Genomic DNA, 18640 nt, shown 5'->3' on the forward strand with positions numbered 1-18640 from the left:
CGTCTTCTGAAATAAGACACAACTATTTAATTGAACTGACCAGTTCCCAGAAATGGGAGAGTGGTTTAATAGGACCTTTTGCCCCTCAGGTAAATCAATTTTTCTCTACACATCCATCAACGCAGCTGTTACTGTGTGAAGCCTCCATGGGAGCTTCAGAAAAGGGAATGTTGAGGTGCAGAAGATGATCCGCCAAATATGGTGATTTGGCATGCTGAATGCTTTTGAGAACTGAAAGGCTCCAGGAATATGTCTTAGAATCTAGATCCTTCTAATCTTGTTGTTCTTCCCACTCCAAGAGCAGGGAGGAACTCTGTCTCTGGAATTTTCTTATCTGGCTAAGAAAGCTTCTTACCAAAAGAAATACAATTGTCTTCTACATGGTTCATGAAATCTCATTATCTATTTCAGAAAAGAAGACTGAGGAATGACATTTAGACATGTTAATAAAATGTGCGGCTCTCCTGATATACAGCTAATCACCATATAATAATGCAGGCCTCCTTATTAAAACGGCTCTCTTGTTACTCAAAGTTCACTCATCTCTGAAGCCATATTGCACACTGACTTTCAACAACCCCCCTCTGTGAGATAAGACACTCTAAACAGGCAGTTCTAGTTCTGGGGAAAAGAGATAACAAATCTGTGGCTGACCAACCAATAACTGATCAGTGATGATTCCACATTTCAGATTTTGAGCAAAAGTGGGGAATGTGACATGCAACATGCAAAATGGTATCATTCTGGTCCAAGGCTCTAAAATGAAGTCAGGAGGCCATTCTAAGGACTACCTATATGACCTGCAACCCTGCAAAACAAAACAAAACAAAACAAAACAAAAAAACAAGGACTTGCCTTGAACCTCTGAACTGGGCCAAACTGCAATGACCACAACATCCTGGAAAACAGCTGGACTTTGCCAGTGCTGCAACTTCTGAAGAGTGACAACCAATGAGCTCATGCACTGAGTCAGCCACCTCCACCAATGATCATTCTTTCACAACAACTGTGTATTCACCCTTAGCTTCCTCTGAAAAATCTCGACTCCCCTTCCTCTCTTGAGAACGCATATTGGCCTTTAGCTGAACCTGTGTCTCCTGAATTGCAATTTCTAAGACCCCAATAATACCTTGTCTAACTGCTTTGCAGTCTGGTCTTTCACCTCTTCTTGATTGACAGTAGTAATCAGGAAAATAGAAACAAAACTCATAATGAGATATCATTATAGCCTCACCAAAATGGCCACAATGTAAATGTAGCCAGGGGAAGTGAGGATGTGCAAGAACGGGATCCCATATGCATTCTCATGAGTGAGACTCTGAGAAGCCATTGGGCATTACTGAATAAAACTAAGCAACAGATTCCCTGTGTCCCAGCACACTAGTCACCTCATAGCCCCCAGAAAGCTGTGCCCACGGGCACAGGGAATGCACTCAGAGATACAGCGTGGTTTGTAATGACAGCCACTTGGAAACAACCACATTGGCAGTGGGACAGAGACACCAAGCACAGCACAGTCCACAACAGAAAATTCCACAGCACTGCGTGACACACAGAAATACAGGTGGAGCTGAGATGTAGAAGGCTGGGTGAAAGGCTACATGTAAATCACTGTTTACTTACAGTTCAAAAGCAAAGCTAAACGACATTGTTTAGGCTTTGAAGTGGGAAAGCTAGAAAGAAGAGCAACAATGAAAAGGCTACAAAAGTCAGGGCTATAGTTACTTTTGGCAGCAGGAAAGGGGTTCCCATAGGGAAAGCACACAGGGCTCTGGAAATTCTATGCTTTGAGCCAGGTGATGGTTATATTGGGGTTTCCTTAAACATTTTATTTTAAAGATGCTCCTGGCATGTGGTTTATTTAGACTTTTTAAAAAATTTGTGCAGATGTATGCGGTATGTGAGAAAATGCGTTACGTGTATATAATGTGTGGTGGTGAAGTCAGGGTATTCAAAGCGCCCAGCATTCGACTTCAATACCTTTGCGTTAAGTACAGTTATCCTATGCTGCTATCAAACACTGCATTTATTTCTTTTATTTTACTGTTATGTTTGTACCCTTTAGCCCGCTTCTCTTCATCTTTGCCCTCCCCACTGCTCACCCTTCCCAGTCTCTGTGTCTATTTTCCCACTCTCCATCTACATGTGTTTTCTTAAGAAAACTGAAGTAGAGCATTTTTATGTATTTTTTCATGCATCTTTACACATCTCTGTATTTTTGTTTTTCAAGAAACCCAAGAATTCCTTCACCAAACTACAGAGGACAATGTCCCTGTAAGAAAACTTAACTTTTGAGAAGGATCCGGAGGAGCCATTAAAGAACTCCCCGGACACACATGCACTATGCTGTTTAGGTCTTTTCAATGCTTGGTTCTCCCCTGCAGGACTCAGAAAGAGGGAGAAGAACTGTCAACATCAAATCAGGAAGAGAAGACAAGGAGAATCTACTCTAGACCTGCCACTGGGAATAACTATCTCATGCAGGAAAGAGAGGGCCAGTACACACCGTCTGGAATAATAACTTACCCCAAGAAGTGCTGATATCTTCTCCATCTCCTCTTTGTTCACCTGAATGGCGTGATTTTCCATCACTGTGATTCAAAACCCAAACCAGATCATATTTGCATTAATGTATCCTTTTTACTAAACGCTAAAATGCTTCACTCCCTGATGAGGACAATAATGACTGCAACTGCCATTTACTCAGCACCTGCTGCATGCCAACCTCTGCACAGGATCTGTCAGGATCCCTTGTGTCATACAGGCAAATGGGCGCATTGACAGAGCTGGCCTTAGAGGTGTGAGTGGGCGAGGGGACCACAATGGCCAGCCTGGCCCTCCCCACACTGTGAATGCCCCCTGGCTGACGTGGTGCCCATCAGGACCTGCGTCAAAGGCAAAGGCAGAAGAGAGCCCTGCATCGGTTCTTGCAGGAAGGTTCTCAAGGTTATAAGGACAGCAAACCAGAATGAGAGACAACCACTAACACATAAAACACCTAGAGAAGCCTACTCCTCCTGGGCCAGGCAGCACAGCAGGGATCCCATATGACCAAAATGTCAGAACCTCTAGTCTTTCCACACCAACGGGGAATGCAGTCCAACCCCTCACTACATACAGAAAGGGAAAATAATAGGCTTGCTACCTCTCCGGTGCCCATGGGATACACTATCTACTCCTAAATAAGGTACAGAGAAATATTCATCCCAAACAATGTGAAGAACCCTCTAGAAAAATGGCTGTACTTCATCTTTATGGTGACTTACCTGCCAAAATTGGTATCAAAGGAAGCTCCAAAGTACAAAATAGTTGCCATAAACCATACTCCTGTTTAATAGGAAGAAATAACATCAATGTCAATTTAAATATTATTGTATCTACATTTTATTGAAAAGCCTATTTTTTTTTTTTTTTTTTTTTTTTTTTTTGAGACAGCGTCTTGCTCCGTCGCCCAGGCTGGAGTGCAGTGGCGCGATCTCGGCTCACTGCAACCTCCACCTCCTGGGTTCAAGCGATTCTCCTGTCTCAGCCTCCTGAGTAGCTGGGACTACAGGCAGCCCCCACCACGCCAGGCTAATTTTTAAACATTTTTGGTAGAGACAGAGTTTCATCATGTAGGCCCGGCTGGTTGTGAACTCCTGACCTCAAGTGATCTGCCCATCTCAGCCTCCCAAAGTTCTGGGATTATAGGCAAGAGCCACTGCGCCTGACCAAAAAGCCTCCTTAATTTTGTTGAGCTAGAATAAAGGAGACCCCTATCATGAGCATGGCTGGTCTCCTACCCAACTTCTACCCCTCTTGCTTGCTCTTCCCAATAAACTTATTTCCCTTAAGTAGGCTATTTTATTACCAAGATCTGGTAGAGATATTTAGAAATATAGATAGGTTCAAGTCAAACATTGGAAGTGGCAAAAAAGAAATAAAAAGAAATATCTGATAGGCCAAGCCCCATTCTCAATTTTCTTTACTCTTTTTCATTTTTAAGATTGATTTAAGCATTTGTAGACTTTTAGACTACCATTTTAATTTCAGAATAGGCTTACTGAATTCCCAAAATTTACCAATAATTCTCAATGATTTTTCACTGCCACTATGGATTAATTTGGGGAACATTAGAATCTTTATTCCAGGCCACCTCCCCTGAGAGCACGGAATCTCTATTTATCTGGGCCTTCCGGTGCTCTTCATGAGTCTCATTTTTTTTTATTTTTCCTGCTGCCATGAGAGAGTCCCAGGCTCCATCCTCCAACTCTTGCCCTCATGTTCCCTCCTGCTCCTCCAGACCCATTCTCTGCCCTGCCCTTGCCCATAAGGCGGGGCAGGCCCCTCCAGGTCACATCACCCAGGCCACTCCTCTGCCTTCAGATTGGGCACTGAGGACAGAAGGGAGGGAAATGGGCTGAGCTACTGCCTGTCCCTGGAGGCTTCTCCTTCTGGCTGGTTCCCTTTGCCCTCCCTGGCCTCTGGACACAGTCCCTCCACTCAACACTTCTTGGTTGTTCATTGCAGTGGCTGTCTGCTTCCCAGGAAGACTCTGGTTGAGTGAAACTACGTCCATCTCACTATTAATCAAAATCAATGCTCAGCTTTTACGTTAACTATGGCACTGGAAACATCCCACTGAAAGAGGACGCTCTAAAAAATATTACAATTGTTTTCAACCTAGAGAAAGCATTTTTAAAACTTCAGGTCTTATCATTGCAGACTACCCTTTTCTGAGTAATGCACAGGTTAATTTGTTCTTAGAACTCAAGGTTTCGTTTTCTTCACATTCAAACACAGTGCAGGGTTGCTCCCTGGGAGTGCGGGTGCAAATGAAAAGACATCTCTTGTGAGCCTCTGTCAGCCAGAAATTATAATAAAATGTCTTGCCTTCAGTTTAGAGCAAAGGTCCATTGTAAGTCTGTAGAGTATCTTCAGGCTGTCACGTACATTCTGATTCTTTAAAAGAGCAAAAGTATTTTTGAAAATCAGATAAACTTGGTGGCAGTACTCATCACGGTCTGGAACTGACATGACTCGAAAACTGTTTCCTAGTAAAAGCCCATGAGGTTTTCAATGGCAGATGTCATGTATGTGGTAGTATCACCAAACACCTCAACTGGACAAGTTCCTGTCTGTAGAAAGTGCTTCTACTGTGCAAGTGCAAGCTATCCATAGTTGGACACTTCCTCGCAACCTAGGGTATTTCCTTATTTTACAGATTGAGAAACAGAACCACAAAGAAGCCTAATGTCTCAGGTGCAATGATTAAATGGTAGTAGGGAGAGGAGAATGCAGACCTGGCCTCTCTGGAGTCCACAGCTCCATTCTCTCAGCCTCACCACCTTGCACCCGCACACAGCTGCTGCCACGCTCCTCACTTACCCCTCCATTCTCACCCCAGGAGATGCACACAGAGGCCCTGGGAGATGACAAACAAGGGTCTGTGTTTGGCTGACAAAGAGGGAGATGCGATGAGATGTGCCCCTCAATACAGAGTCTAATTATCCTTCCCCTAACATGGAGCACCAGGACCTCTTCTTCAACACCCCATTCTGTCCAACAAATGCCCCAACTCCAGCCCACTCAGCCTCAGTTTTCTGCTAAAGGCCTGAGATTAGAGTGAACATCCCATGGGACGAGTGGCTAGCCGCACACACCCTGGTATTGTTTTCTAGTCATCTTGGTTGTGGTTCTCCTGTGAATGTCGGGAGAACATCCATGGAAGAGTCCCTCCACATCAAGTTCTTAACTGCCACTTGGGAGAATCTACCTGGCTGCCTGCAGGAGCCTTCCACAACCCGAAGCTGACCATGTGACTCCTAGGCTGAATAGCCCCAGGACAGGCCCGGCTCCCTGGTATGGCGCAGCTGCATGAGGAGCCCCGACATTTTCTCTGGCTCCCCACAGCCATGCCTCCTTCTCCCCAGGTCGGCCTTGCTGTCCTCCACAAAGGCACCATGTTCTCTGAGAGTCTTACTATATCCCTGCTGCTCCCTCTACCTGGAACTCTCTTCCATTTATCTGAACAATTCATGCCACCTCTTTGGAGAGAAGGGTGTAATCTGTGGTCATGTAGATTAATGGCTGGACCTCCATCTCCCATCCTCATCCATGCACCGCATGGCTCAACTACAGACACATATCTGGCTGATGAGACATAAACAGAACTGCATCTGAGGCTGTCTCTTTTCTGCCTGGAGTGTGGATGAGTTGAACCCTGGGCCTCAATTTGACCCTGGGCAAGGTACATGTACGTTAACCTTCCTACACCTCAGTTTTCTCATCTGTAAACTGGGACTGATAATTCTGAGATGGACTACTCCTCTTTCTAATATCTCAGCTTCTGTTTGAGAAGTCTTCCTGCCTGACAGCATGGATTCTGGGTAGGAATACTAATCAAGATGCCTGGCCTCCTTGGTGGGGTGTAGACACATGGTACAAGGAGGGAAAGAAAACACTCTCCAAGTGCTGAAACTTTGACTTTTGGACAAGAGAAAAGGTCATGGTTCAGTGCTGCCACCATGCCTACCGGTTCCAGCTCCCTGGGACCCAGGGCCACCTGGCTCCTGTTCTTCCCAAGGCCTGGTACTGCTTTTCCTCTGACTCTGTTGGCTACCCTATATCCTTCTGATAAATCTCTTTTTATATTAAGGGAAAGTGCATTTCTGCAACTTATAACACCAAACCCTTATTGGTACAAATCTTCACATCATAGATGATCTGTGAGGATGAAGTACATGAAGCAAATATCCCCAGCTCAGTGCCCGGTGCCCGGCACGGGCTCATATCACCTCTTACCCCCAGCTCAGTGCCCAGCGCATGGCACACGCTCACATCACCTCTTGCTTTGCTTTGATTGCTGGAGCTAGCTCAGTAGCCTGTGTGTTCTTCTAGCAGTGATTTTACCATGTAACTGTTCACTGACAGCTAACTAGAAAGCCTGAACAGAGTGGCCCCAACTGTGACCACACTGACACCACTAGACACCTCTCCTCTGGGGCCTGCTGAGAAGTCTCTCTCTGGGTTCTAGGCACAGTTCTAGAAGCTGTGAGTGCCTTTGTTTCTCCAAATGGTGCTTCCTGATAACGAGGGGGAATCTCTATCAGGGGAGGGCCTGGAGAGACCCAAGACAGTTCCTTTTTTTTTTTTTTTTTTTGAGACAGAGTCTCACTCTGTCACGCAGGCTGGAGTTCAGGGGCACGATCTCAACTTACTGCAACCTCTGCCTCAAGCAATTCTCCTGCCTCAGCCTCCCGAGTAGCTGGAACTACAGACACCCACCACCATGCTTGGCTAATTTTTATATTTTCAGTAGAGACAGGGTTTCACCAGGTTAGCTAGGTTGGTCTTGAACTCCTGTCCTCAAGTGATCTGCCCACCTTGGCCTCCCAAAGTGCTGTGATTATAGGCATGAGCCGCTGTGCCCAGCCTGAGACCCAGGGCAGTTCTGACCATTCTCTCCACATAGACTGAAGAGTGGCCATCCCAGGACCTCTGGCACTGTGGCCACATCACCAGCACTAAGGATTTATCAATGAGTGGCTTTCTGTTCATGGAGCAGGGGACACTGACACCAGAGAGTCGTCTGGAAGAGTCACACTATGGACAGATTTCCTAGGAACAGGTGCCATGGAAGAACAGCCATCACCCATCCTTATTCAACATTCTCCACCAGAAATGCCAAGGTCAGGACTATCTGTGCTGAATAAGTGAAAATGAATGTTGACAACATTCTTTTTACTATTAGGCTATCAAAAAAATAGAAAAAGCTTCCAGAAAAAAAAAAAAAAAAAAAAGGATGCATTAAGGTTGATAAAACCTTATCTTAAACAACTCACCACAATATTTCTTGAGGAATTTCCATATGTGCTGTTCACTTTAACTGTAATGGATTCTTCACAGTATTTTTCTACTAAATCTTCAAAAGAGGGTATGGCATCACTAGGATCTATAAGCCATGCAGCAATTCTGGGATCTAACCCTACAAAATCAGCAACTGAAGAGAAAAAGGTCATTCAGTCATCCCAAGAAAACCAATAGTTGTTTTTCCTGCTTTGACAAGGCTCTTAAGTTCAAATGAGTAATAGTAGTATTATCATCCTCTCAAATTATAGAGCTAAGGACCAAAGTGACTCTCCATCATTCTCCAGAATTTAGAACCTTTGGTAAGGCAGCCTCGATGAACCCAAGTCCCACATGGCCCATCTCTGTGGGTGTCACATTAAAGAGGCAGATTTCAAGTAGCCATAAAAGAGAGACTCCAAGCTCACTTGCAATTTGGATCTCTCAAAAACATGTTAAAAGCTGTCGAAGTCAGTGTGGTGGGTCATGCTTTCTGCCTCCCCTCTTCCTTGCTTCTCTTTCCCTCAGGCATCCTCTCTGCCAAGTTCTGCCCTCCTCCAGCCTCTCACTGGGCTGTCTTGCACCATGGAGTCTGGAATCCAAGCCTCTTGAGCAAAAGGAAGAAGGGTGGGAGTTGCCTGAGCACACATGACACCCTTGTCGCTGAATGTTGAACAGGTAGTGTGTGCAAGGCAAAGACACTTTGGCCCTCTCCCTGAAGTGTGGAAAATCCACAAGACAACTAATGTGCAGCGCCTTGGTACTGTATAAGGAACACCAGGTCTAGATTCTGAATCACCCTCTGAGCCTGGGAGGCCACCTCGCCCCTTCAGTGTTAGTTTCTTCATCCAAAAACTGGGGGGAAAGATTACTGCAATTATCTGAGATACACATGAGAAAACACTTTCTAAAAAGTAAACACGATATTTGCTAAACAAACAAGTGTTTATACCAGAACACTTTAGACATGAAGGGAGAGTCATAAAAGGACGGAGGGCGGGTATAAATTAATAGACAAACTAAATCCTAAAGTGACTGCTTTTTAAGTTACTTTAAAATTTTGAATTGTGCCATACAAAAATAAGGAGTTTGCCTTCAAATAAAACTATAGTCTTAGATCATATCACATTAAATATTATATGTTCCAGCATCTTAAATTATACCTGTCTAAGAGATTTATATTTACCAAAGCAGCCAGTATTATGACTTTCTCACTTGACAGCTAGGAAGTCTCTTACAGTGGCACATTCAGAGCTCTGGATTAGAGAAGTCAGTGGTCCTCTGGCTGCCTGCCACCTCTGTCAGCAGGGCATGATTTTCTTTTTTTTTTTGAGACAGAGTCTTGCTCTGTCACCCAGGCTGGAGTGCAGTGGCCGGATCTCAGCTCACTGCAAGCTCCGCCTCCAGGTTTACGCCATTCTCCTGCCTCAGCCCCCAGAGTAGCTGGGACTACAGGCGCCCACCACCTCGCCCAGCTAGTTTTTTGTATTTTTAGTAGAGACGGGGTTTCGCTGTGTTAGCCAGGATGGTCTCGATCTCCTGACCACGTGATCCGCCCGTCTCGGCCTCCCAAAGTGCTGGGATTACAGGCTTGAGCCACCGCACCTGGCCCAGGACATGATTTTCTACAACACTGTCTGGTGATGCAGACTGACCCAATAGGACTGTTTCATTCCACTTCCCTTTTCAATGCTCTAATGTTTCAAAAGTAACGGTTATCAACATGTATTTTTTAAAATCCTTGGGGAAGCTCTGACAGTATAAGAATGCTCTGGGAAATGGTCCCTATAATCTCTTGCAACTGACAAACTGAAGCTTGCCAGGACAAATCCCACACTAGGGAGAAAATGCCAGTAGCTGAAAAAGAAATGCTAACAAAATGAGATTTAAAACAAGTTCAGAAAATTAAGAAAGAGTAAAAGTTATGAATAAGTAAATAAATCCGAATTATATACTTAGAAATTAGGTGACTGAGAAAAAGAAAAATTATACAAAAAAATGACAGAATCCAGGAGAGAAAATTTTTTTAAAAAGACAATTCAGAAATAAAAACTAAACTGGCAAGACACAAACGCAAATAAACATAATAGCTAACTACTTAAAGTAAAAAAAGATTTAAAAAAGGGAATTTTTTTGTTTGTTTTGTTTTATTTTTTTGAGATGGTGTCTTGCTCTGTTGCCCAAGCTGGAGAGCAACGGCACAATCTCGGCTCACTGCAACCTCCACCTCAGAGGTTCAAGTGATTCTCCTGCCTCAGCCTCCCGAGTAGCTGAGATTATAGGCCCCCACCACCACACCCAGCTAATTTTTGTTTTTTTAGTAGAGATGGGGTTTCACCATGTTGACCAGGCTTGTCTTGAACTCCTGACCTCAGTTGATCTGCCCACCTCAGTCTCCCAAAGTGCTGGGATTACAGGCGTAAGACACTGTGCCCAGCCAAAAAAGAGAATTTTTTTTTTTTAATAAAAAAGAATCAAGTCTACCAGAACTTAAAAATAAAATAAAATAAAATTTTAAAAAATCAAAAAGAAATGAAGAGACTGAAAATGGATTCCGGACAAAAAAACGATAAATATGACAAAAAGATAAATATGAAAGACAGACAAAAAGATTCAACATATGAAATAGGAAATCAAAGGGAAAAAAACAAACGAACACAGCATTAAACACTATAATTCAAGATGACTTTAGGCAGGGTGCGGTGGCTCATGCTTGTAATCCCAGCACTTTGGGAGGCCAAGGCAGGCGGATCACGAGATCAGAAGAGGCAGATCACAAGGTCAGGAGATCGAGACCATCCTGGCTAAAATGGTGAAACCCTGTCTCTACTAAAAATACAAAAAATTAGCTGGGCGTAGTAGCATGCGTCTGTAGTCCCAGCTACTCAGGAGGCTGAGGCAGGAGAATGGTGTGAACCTGGGAGGCAGAGCTTGCAGTGAGCTGAGATCGCACCACAGCACTCCAGCCTGGGTGACAGAGCGAGATTCCATCTCAAAAAAATAATAATAATAACTTTAAACTACATAAAGACGTATACATAATCAATACAGTATAGTATTGACACAGAATAGACCTACAGATCAGTGGAGCAGAATTGAGAGTCTAGAAATAAACCCATACATCAGTGGTTGATTGATTTTCAACAAAAGTACTAAGAATGGTGTTAGACACCAACAGCGGGTTGAATTGTGGTCCTCAAAAGATAACTCCACCCAGAATCTCAGAATGAGAACTTATTTGAAATAAGGGCCTTTGCAGATATAATTATGGTAGGAATCTTGAGATGAGATCATCTTAAGTTAGGGTGAGCCCTAAATGTAATGATGGGTGTCCTTATGAGAGACAGAAAAGAAGGTGACATATAGAGACACACAGAGGGAAAAGGCCACATGAGGATGGAAGCAGAGACTGGAGGGATGTATCTACAAGTCAAGGAGTGAAAAGGACTTCCAGCCACCACTAGAAGCCAGGGAAGAGTCACAGAATGGATTTTCCCTCAGAGACTCCAGAAGGAACTGTCAACACCTTAATTTGGACTTCCAGCCTCCAGAACTGTAAGAAAATAAATTTGTTGTTTTAAGCACTCAGTTTATGGTAAGTTACAGCAGACCTAGGACACTAATACAGACCCCTACCTCACACCATATGCAAAAATTAACAAAAAATGGATCATAAGCCTAACCTCGGAGAGAAAATGATTAAACTCGTATAATAAAAATATTAGTAAATATTTCTGACCTTGGATTAAACAATAATTTCTTAGGTTTGACACCAAAAACACAAATGACAAAAGAAAACACAAATCAGATTTCCTTAAAAAAAAAAAAGAGTGCTTCAAAGGACATCAAGAAATTAAAAAGACAAGTCACAGATTGGGAGAAAGTATTTGCAAATTGTATATCTGACAATAAACTCATATTAGAATATAAAAATAATTATTTCAAATAAACAATAAAAAGACAACACAATTTTAAAATGGGCAAAATATTTGAACAGACATTTCTCCAAAAAGAGATATAAAAGTGGCCAATAAGCACATGAGAAGATGTCCAATATCATTAGCCATCAGTATAATACAAACCAAAACCACAAGGTGTAACACTTCACATCCACTTGGATGACTAAAATAAAGATAGACAAAAACATGTATTGGGCAAGGATGTGGGGAAATTACAATGCTATATACAGTGCTGGTTAAAATGGTGCAGACCTGTTGGAAACAAGTTTGGCAGTTCCTCAGAATGTTAAATACAGAGTACCACATGACCCAGCAATTCTACTTCTTCTAGATATATACCCAAGCAAGTTGAAAATATATCCATGCAAAGACCTGTACACCAAAGTTCATAGAAGCATTAATCATAACAGCCAAAAGTGAAAACAACTCAAATGTCCATCAATTGATGAATGAATAAACAAAATATGAATATTATTCAGCCATAAAAAGGAATAAAGTACTGATATATGCTACAACATGAATGAACCTTTAAAACACTAAGCTGGGCCGGGCGCGGTGGCTCAAGCCTGTAATCCCAGCACTTTGGGAGGCCGAGACGGGCGGATCACGAGGTCAGGAGATCGAGACCATCCTGGCTAACACGGTGAAACCCCGTCTCTACTAAAAAATACAAAAAACTAGCCGGGCGAGGTGGCGGGCGCCTGTAGTCCCGGCTACTCGGGAGGCTGAGGCAGGAGAATGGCATAAACCCGGGAGGCGGAGCTTGCAGTGAGCTGAGATCCGGCCACTGTACTCCAGCCTGGGCGACAGAGCGAGACTCCGTCTCAAAAAAAAAAAAAAAACAAAAAAAACAAAAAAAAAACACTAGGCTGAAAACCAACAACAACAAAAATCTATATCAGGCTAAATGAAATAGGTCAGTCACAAAAGGCCGCATATGGTATGATTCTATTCATGTTAAATATTCAGAATACACAACTCCAGAAACAAAAATCAGCAGATTAGTGCTTGCCAGAGTCTGAGAAAGGGGAGATGGGGAGTGGCTGCTAAGGAGTACAAGGTTTCTTTCTGGGGTGACAAAAATGTTCGTAGTATGACAAAATGTTCATAGACAAAAAATGTTCTACGAACATTTGGACTTAATTTGTCATAGGTTAGGCTTATGATCCATTTTTTGTTAATTTTTGCATATGGTGTGAGGTAGGGGTCTGTATTAGTGTCCTAGGTCTGCTGTAACTTAACATAAACTGAGTGCTTAAAACAACAAATTTATTTTCTTACAGTTCTGGAGGCTGGAAGTCCAAATTAAGGACTATGACAAAAATGTTCGTAGACAAAAAAGTTTGTAGTGATATTACGTAGTGGTGATAGATGCACAGTTCTGTGATTACTTTAAAAACCCCTGAATTGTACAGTTAAAGAGTGAATTTTATGGTATGAAATTATATCTTAATAAAACTGCTATTTTTTAAAGCTATACCAAAAAGCTATTTACAACTTTTTTTTTTCTTTTTTTTTGAGACAGTCTTGTGAGATCTCTGCTCACTGCAACCTCTGCCTCCCAGGTTCAAGTGATTCATCTGCCTCAGCCTCATGAGTAGCTGGAACTACAGGTGCATGCTACCATGCCCGGCTAATTTTCAATTTTTAGTAGAGATGGGGTTTCACCATGTTGGCCAGGCTGGTCTTAAACTCCTAACCTCAGGTGATCCACCCGTCTCGGCCTCCCAAAGTGCTGAGATTACAGACATGAGCCACTGCACCCAGCCAAAGTTTTTTTTTTTAAAGGTACATACATATATTGGAAAACTGATCCAAAACAGCCAACACCAAGACACAGTCTAGTAAAACAACTAGACTTAAAAAAAAAAAAAAAGAAAAAAAGAAAAAGGAAAACAAAACAAACAAAAAACTTTGGGCATTCAGACAAAAAGACCAAGTCACTAATTAGGGAAAGAGAATCAGATTTTCACCACACTTTCTGAAAGCACCACTTTATGCCAAAAAACAATAGTATAGCATATTTTAGAAACACAAAGAAAGATGCAAACCAGTGATCTTATATACAGCCAAACTGACCTCCAAGTACAAAGGATTCTTCAGTATGTTTTAAAGGAGATGAATAAGGTTAAGTAAAAACTCTGTCATCCTGAACATGAATTAGAATTATCAGTATGAACTCATGGTATATTTTATCTTTAAAAATACAAGCATCTTAGCCTGGTAACAAAAGTCAACCTAATAGTGAGGTTTACACCCAGTGACCAAATTCTGGTCTCTAAATGCCATTTTTACTAAAGTAATAGGGCTTCTTGAAGAAATGGTTAATTTCAGGTCTAGGGCAGGAAATGCACAAGATGACCTGGAAACATCCTACCATACCACAAATCAAGGAAGATGCCCAGATTACTAGGTTTTTATGACAAAGACTCACCTAACTCATCAAAGATCATGTGCAATGTGTCAAAACATATCAAATATATTTAAATTCATATGCTCATAATGATACTAAAATGAAAAGACTTTTAAAATTATCACCTTTTGGTGATTCTATGAAACAATTCATTATTTTGAAAACAGGTAAATAAAGGAAAATAATCAAATTTTTATCTTGGCTTTTCCAAATGAAGTACACTTAGGGTAACCAAATAGATGATAAAGGGGGATTTCTCTTTATGTAAGTATTACAGCTAATAAATGAAGAAAGCATAATAGATCTTAAATATCACCATGTTGCAATTAAGGAACCTAGATAATGACAAGCAGTAGCTTCTAACATCACACAAAAAAAGGTAAACATCCAAACATTATATACCTCCTGACAAATATATACAACACTTATGTAGTCTTGCTCTCCCAAAATCTAACCTGAATCTGATCAAGCATCTGGATCTAACTGCCAATTTACAGGAAATAGAAGAGAGCGAACATATTAAATGACAAGGAGATGTGCTCAGTAAAATCCAGACTGTGAGAAATTCTACAGGACAAACACTCTGGTTTCTTCAACAACAAAACAACTGCAAGGATGTAAGACAGAGGAAGGGAGAACATATAGATGAAAAGAGGCTTAAGAAATACAAGCACACCTGGCTGGGCGTGGTGGCCCATGCCTGTAATCCAAACACTTTGGGAGGCTGAGGCAGGCAGATCACCTGAGGTCAGGAGTTCGAGACCAGCCTGGCCAACATGGTGAAACTCCTCTCTACCAAAAATATAAAAAACTAGCCAGGCGTGGTGGCACGTGCCTGTAATCCCAGCTACTCAGGAGGCTGAGGCAGGAGAATTGCTTGAACCTGGGAGGCAGAGGTTGCAGTGAGCCAAAATTGCACCACTGAACTCTAGCCTGAACAACAGAGAAAGAAAAAAAAAAGAAATACAAGTTATGGGCTTTGGGCCCCAGTTAAAACAAATTGTAAAAAACAAAACAAATAAAACAAAAACAGTTATAGAACAACTAGGGAAGTGCAAACACTGACCAGATATCTAATAATAAAAAGAGATTATTGGTAACAGACTGATGTTACCAAAATGGTGGAACACAAGCAAGCTGGCTTCACTCTCCTTCACAGAAAAGCAAAAACCAATATATAACATCAAGATTATCACCAGCAATATCCCAGAACCCAAATATAAGGATGACACAGTTTCCAAGGCCACATAGAAGTGAAAAAACTCCATGCAGATAGTAAGAGAATCAGACTTTATGTCCCTTCCCCCATCTGCCAGTCACCAAACATGTAGAAAAATTTCCCTCAATTCAGTTACTAAACTGGAAAAAGTGAGACCAAGGTGGACAATCAACTTTCCCATCATCTTGGGCCCCCTGGCAGGAGACCCCTCCCTGCCACAATCCACAGGAAGCATCATGAGTGCCTGAAGGGAGAAATATCCCTGAGGAGAGCCAGAAATGGGCGGTTGAGACTAGCAGACACTCTCCTCTGTACCACAGACAGAGAAGACACCAAACCAGAAAGGCTGGTCAGAAGGATTATGTTGTAGGAGGTAGATCCTACAGGTCCCCTGGGCATGAACTCCCATCTAGCCTTCCCATACTGCGAGGTATATACCCTTAGGGACTTTCCTCACCAGGGATGGGGAGCGCTCTGAAGTTTGCTAGAGCCAAGGCACACCTGGGCTTAAGGTGCCATCTAGTGCTGAAAAGGAAGCAAGGACCTAGCAAAAACGAAAAGATATTCAACAGATATATTGAAAAAAAATTCTGAGCAAACATATCCAATAAACAACCAAAACAAGCCAGAAAGAGAAGATTGGAACAAAAAACTAATCCTTCAATGCAAAGAAATAGACATACATTCACAAGAAATAACAGTAAGTGGGGAACCATGACCTCTTCAAACCAGACAAAGCAAGGAGCCAGGGACTGACCTTAACAGGATGGCGATAGGGAAGCTCTTTGACCAAGCATTCAAAACTGCAGTATTAAGGAAACTCAGTGATCTCTAAAATAACACAGAAAAACCCAGAAATTAATCAGAAAACTTTAAAGGAGGTTGACATAATTTAAAAAATCAAACAGAAATCCTAGAACTGAGAAATATATTTGCTGAACAAAAAAATTCATTAGAGGCTCTCAACAGCAGAATGGATCAAGCAGATAAAAGAATCAGTGAGTCTGAAGATAGGCTACTGGAAAAGACACAGAGGAGAAAAAAGAAAAGAAAGAAGAGAAATGAAGAACACCTATAAGATACAGAAAATTGCCTCAAAAGAGCAAATCTAAGAATTATTGGTGTTCAAGATGAAGCAGAGCAAGAGCAAGGAGTAGAAAGCTTATTCAAAAAATAATAACAGAAAACTTCCCAAATCTTTTTTTTTTTTTAGATGGAGTCTTGCTCTGCTGCTCAGGCAGAAGTGCAATGGCTTGATCTTGGCTCATTGCAACCTCTGCCTCCTGGATTAAAAGTGATTCTCCCATCTCAGTCTCCCGAGTATCTGGGATTACAGGTATGTGCCATCATGTCTGGCTCACTTTTGAATTTTTAGTAGAGACAGGGTTTCACCATGTTGGCCAGGCTGGTCTCAAACTCCTGACCGCAAGTGATCCACCTGCCTCAGTCTCCCAAAGTGCTGGGATTATAGGCGTGAGCCACTGTGCCCAGCCCAAATCTTGAGAAATATATAAATATCCAGGTACAGGAAGGCCAGAGATCCCTAAACAGATTAAACCCAAATAAAACTACCCTATAATTACCCAAATATAACTACCCTATATTTTACTACACATATAATAAGCAAACCCCCAAAGGTCAAGTACAAAGAAAGGACCCCAAAAACAGCAAGAGAAAAGAACAAATAACATATAAAGGAGCTCCAATTCATCTGGCAACAGGTTTCTCAACAGAAGGAGGGAGTGGGATAACCTATTCAAAGTGCTGAAAGAAAAGAAAACTGCCAGGCTTGGTGGCCCACACCTGTAATCCCAACACTTTGGGATTACAGGAAGGAGGATTGCTTCAGGCTAGGAGTTCAACAGCAGCCAGGACAACATAGTGAGACCCCTGTCTCTACAAAATAAAAATTAAAAAATTATCTGGGTGTCGTAGAACACACCTGTAGTTCCAACTACTTGGAAGGCTGATGCAGGAGGATCACTTCAGCCCAAGAATTTGAGGTTACAGTGAGCTATGATCGCACCATTGCATTCCAGCCTGGGTGACAGAGTGAGACCTCATCTCCCCACCACCCCCCCTGCCCAATAAAAAGGAAAACAAAACAAAAGACAACTGCCAACCAAGAATTCTGTGCCCAGCAAAGCTATCCTTCAAACATGAAAAAGAAATAAAGCCCCAGACAAACAAAAACTGAGGAAATTCATCACCACCAGATACATCTTCCAAGATATGCTAAAAGGAGTTCTTCAATCTGAAAGAAAAAAACACAAACATACAAAAAGAAAACATTTGAAGGATTGAAACCCACTGGTAAAAGTAAATACACAAACTCAGCATACTCTAACACTGTAATTGTGGTATACAATTCACTCATAACTCCAGTGTGAAGATTAAAAGATAAATCTATAAAAAACAGTAACAGCTATGGCAACCTGTTAAGAGATGGGCCATATAAAAACACATAAATTGAGGCAACAAAAAGTCAAAATGTGTGTAGGGGGTGGAATTAAAGTGTAGAGGTTTTTCAGTTTTTCCTTTATTTGTTTGTTTCTAGTCTTTTCTTTATAAATAAAGGTAAGTTGTCATCTGTTTAAAATAACTTGTTACAAGATTTTTTTGTAAGCCTCTTTTTATTTGTAGTGTATATATTATCGGTTTTTGTAACCACAAAGCAAAAACCTGCAATAAATACACACACACACAAAAAAGCAACAAATTAAAAAGATCCTACCAGAGAAAATCACTTAACCACAAGTAACAAAATGGCAGTAATAAGTCCTCACCTACCAGTAATATTGAATGTAAATGGACTAAATGTTTCAATTAAAAGACATGGAATGGCTGAATGGATAAGGAAATACTTATACAGATTTACATAGAATAAAAGCGAGGGAAAGCAAGAATTAATATTGCTAAAATATCAATGTTACCGGCTGGGTGCAGTGGCTCATGAGGTCACCATCATCTCTACCCACCCCCGAGCAAAATAGCCAGTAATCTTTTTCTCTTTTTTTCCTTCTAAAAATTTTACTGATTCATAATAGATATACATTTTTGGGGGGGACTTGTGATATTTTGATATATTCATATAATGTGTAATTGTAATAATCAAATCTGTGTAATTGAGACATCTATCACCTTAAACATTTATCTTTTCTTTATACTGGGAACATTTGAATTTTCCTTTACTAGCTATTTTGAAATATACAATAGATTATT

General features: G+C 41.6%; 1 protein-coding gene across 2 annotated transcripts in view; it reads right to left on the reverse strand.

Annotated features, from left to right (window-relative positions):
* Window positions 1-18640, reverse strand: part of LOC112625371 (DNA polymerase nu) — a 169638-nt gene that overhangs the window by 95302 nt on the left and 55696 nt on the right. For both annotated transcript variants that reach the window (XM_025386644.1, XM_025386645.1), the window contains 4 exons: window positions 7824-7981; window positions 4873-4941; window positions 3267-3327; window positions 2527-2591 (listed from right to left, as the gene is read on the reverse strand). In XM_025386644.1, coding sequence (XP_025242429.1) covers window positions 2527-2591; window positions 3267-3327; window positions 4873-4941; window positions 7824-7981 — 353 coding nt within the window. The remainder of the gene's footprint in view (window positions 1-2526; window positions 2592-3266; window positions 3328-4872; window positions 4942-7823; window positions 7982-18640) is intronic.

Source organism: Theropithecus gelada, chromosome 5, assembly GCF_003255815.1.
Source record: "Theropithecus gelada isolate Dixy chromosome 5, Tgel_1.0, whole genome shotgun sequence".
In the NCBI taxonomy this organism is placed as follows: Eukaryota; Metazoa; Chordata; class Mammalia; order Primates; family Cercopithecidae; genus Theropithecus; species Theropithecus gelada.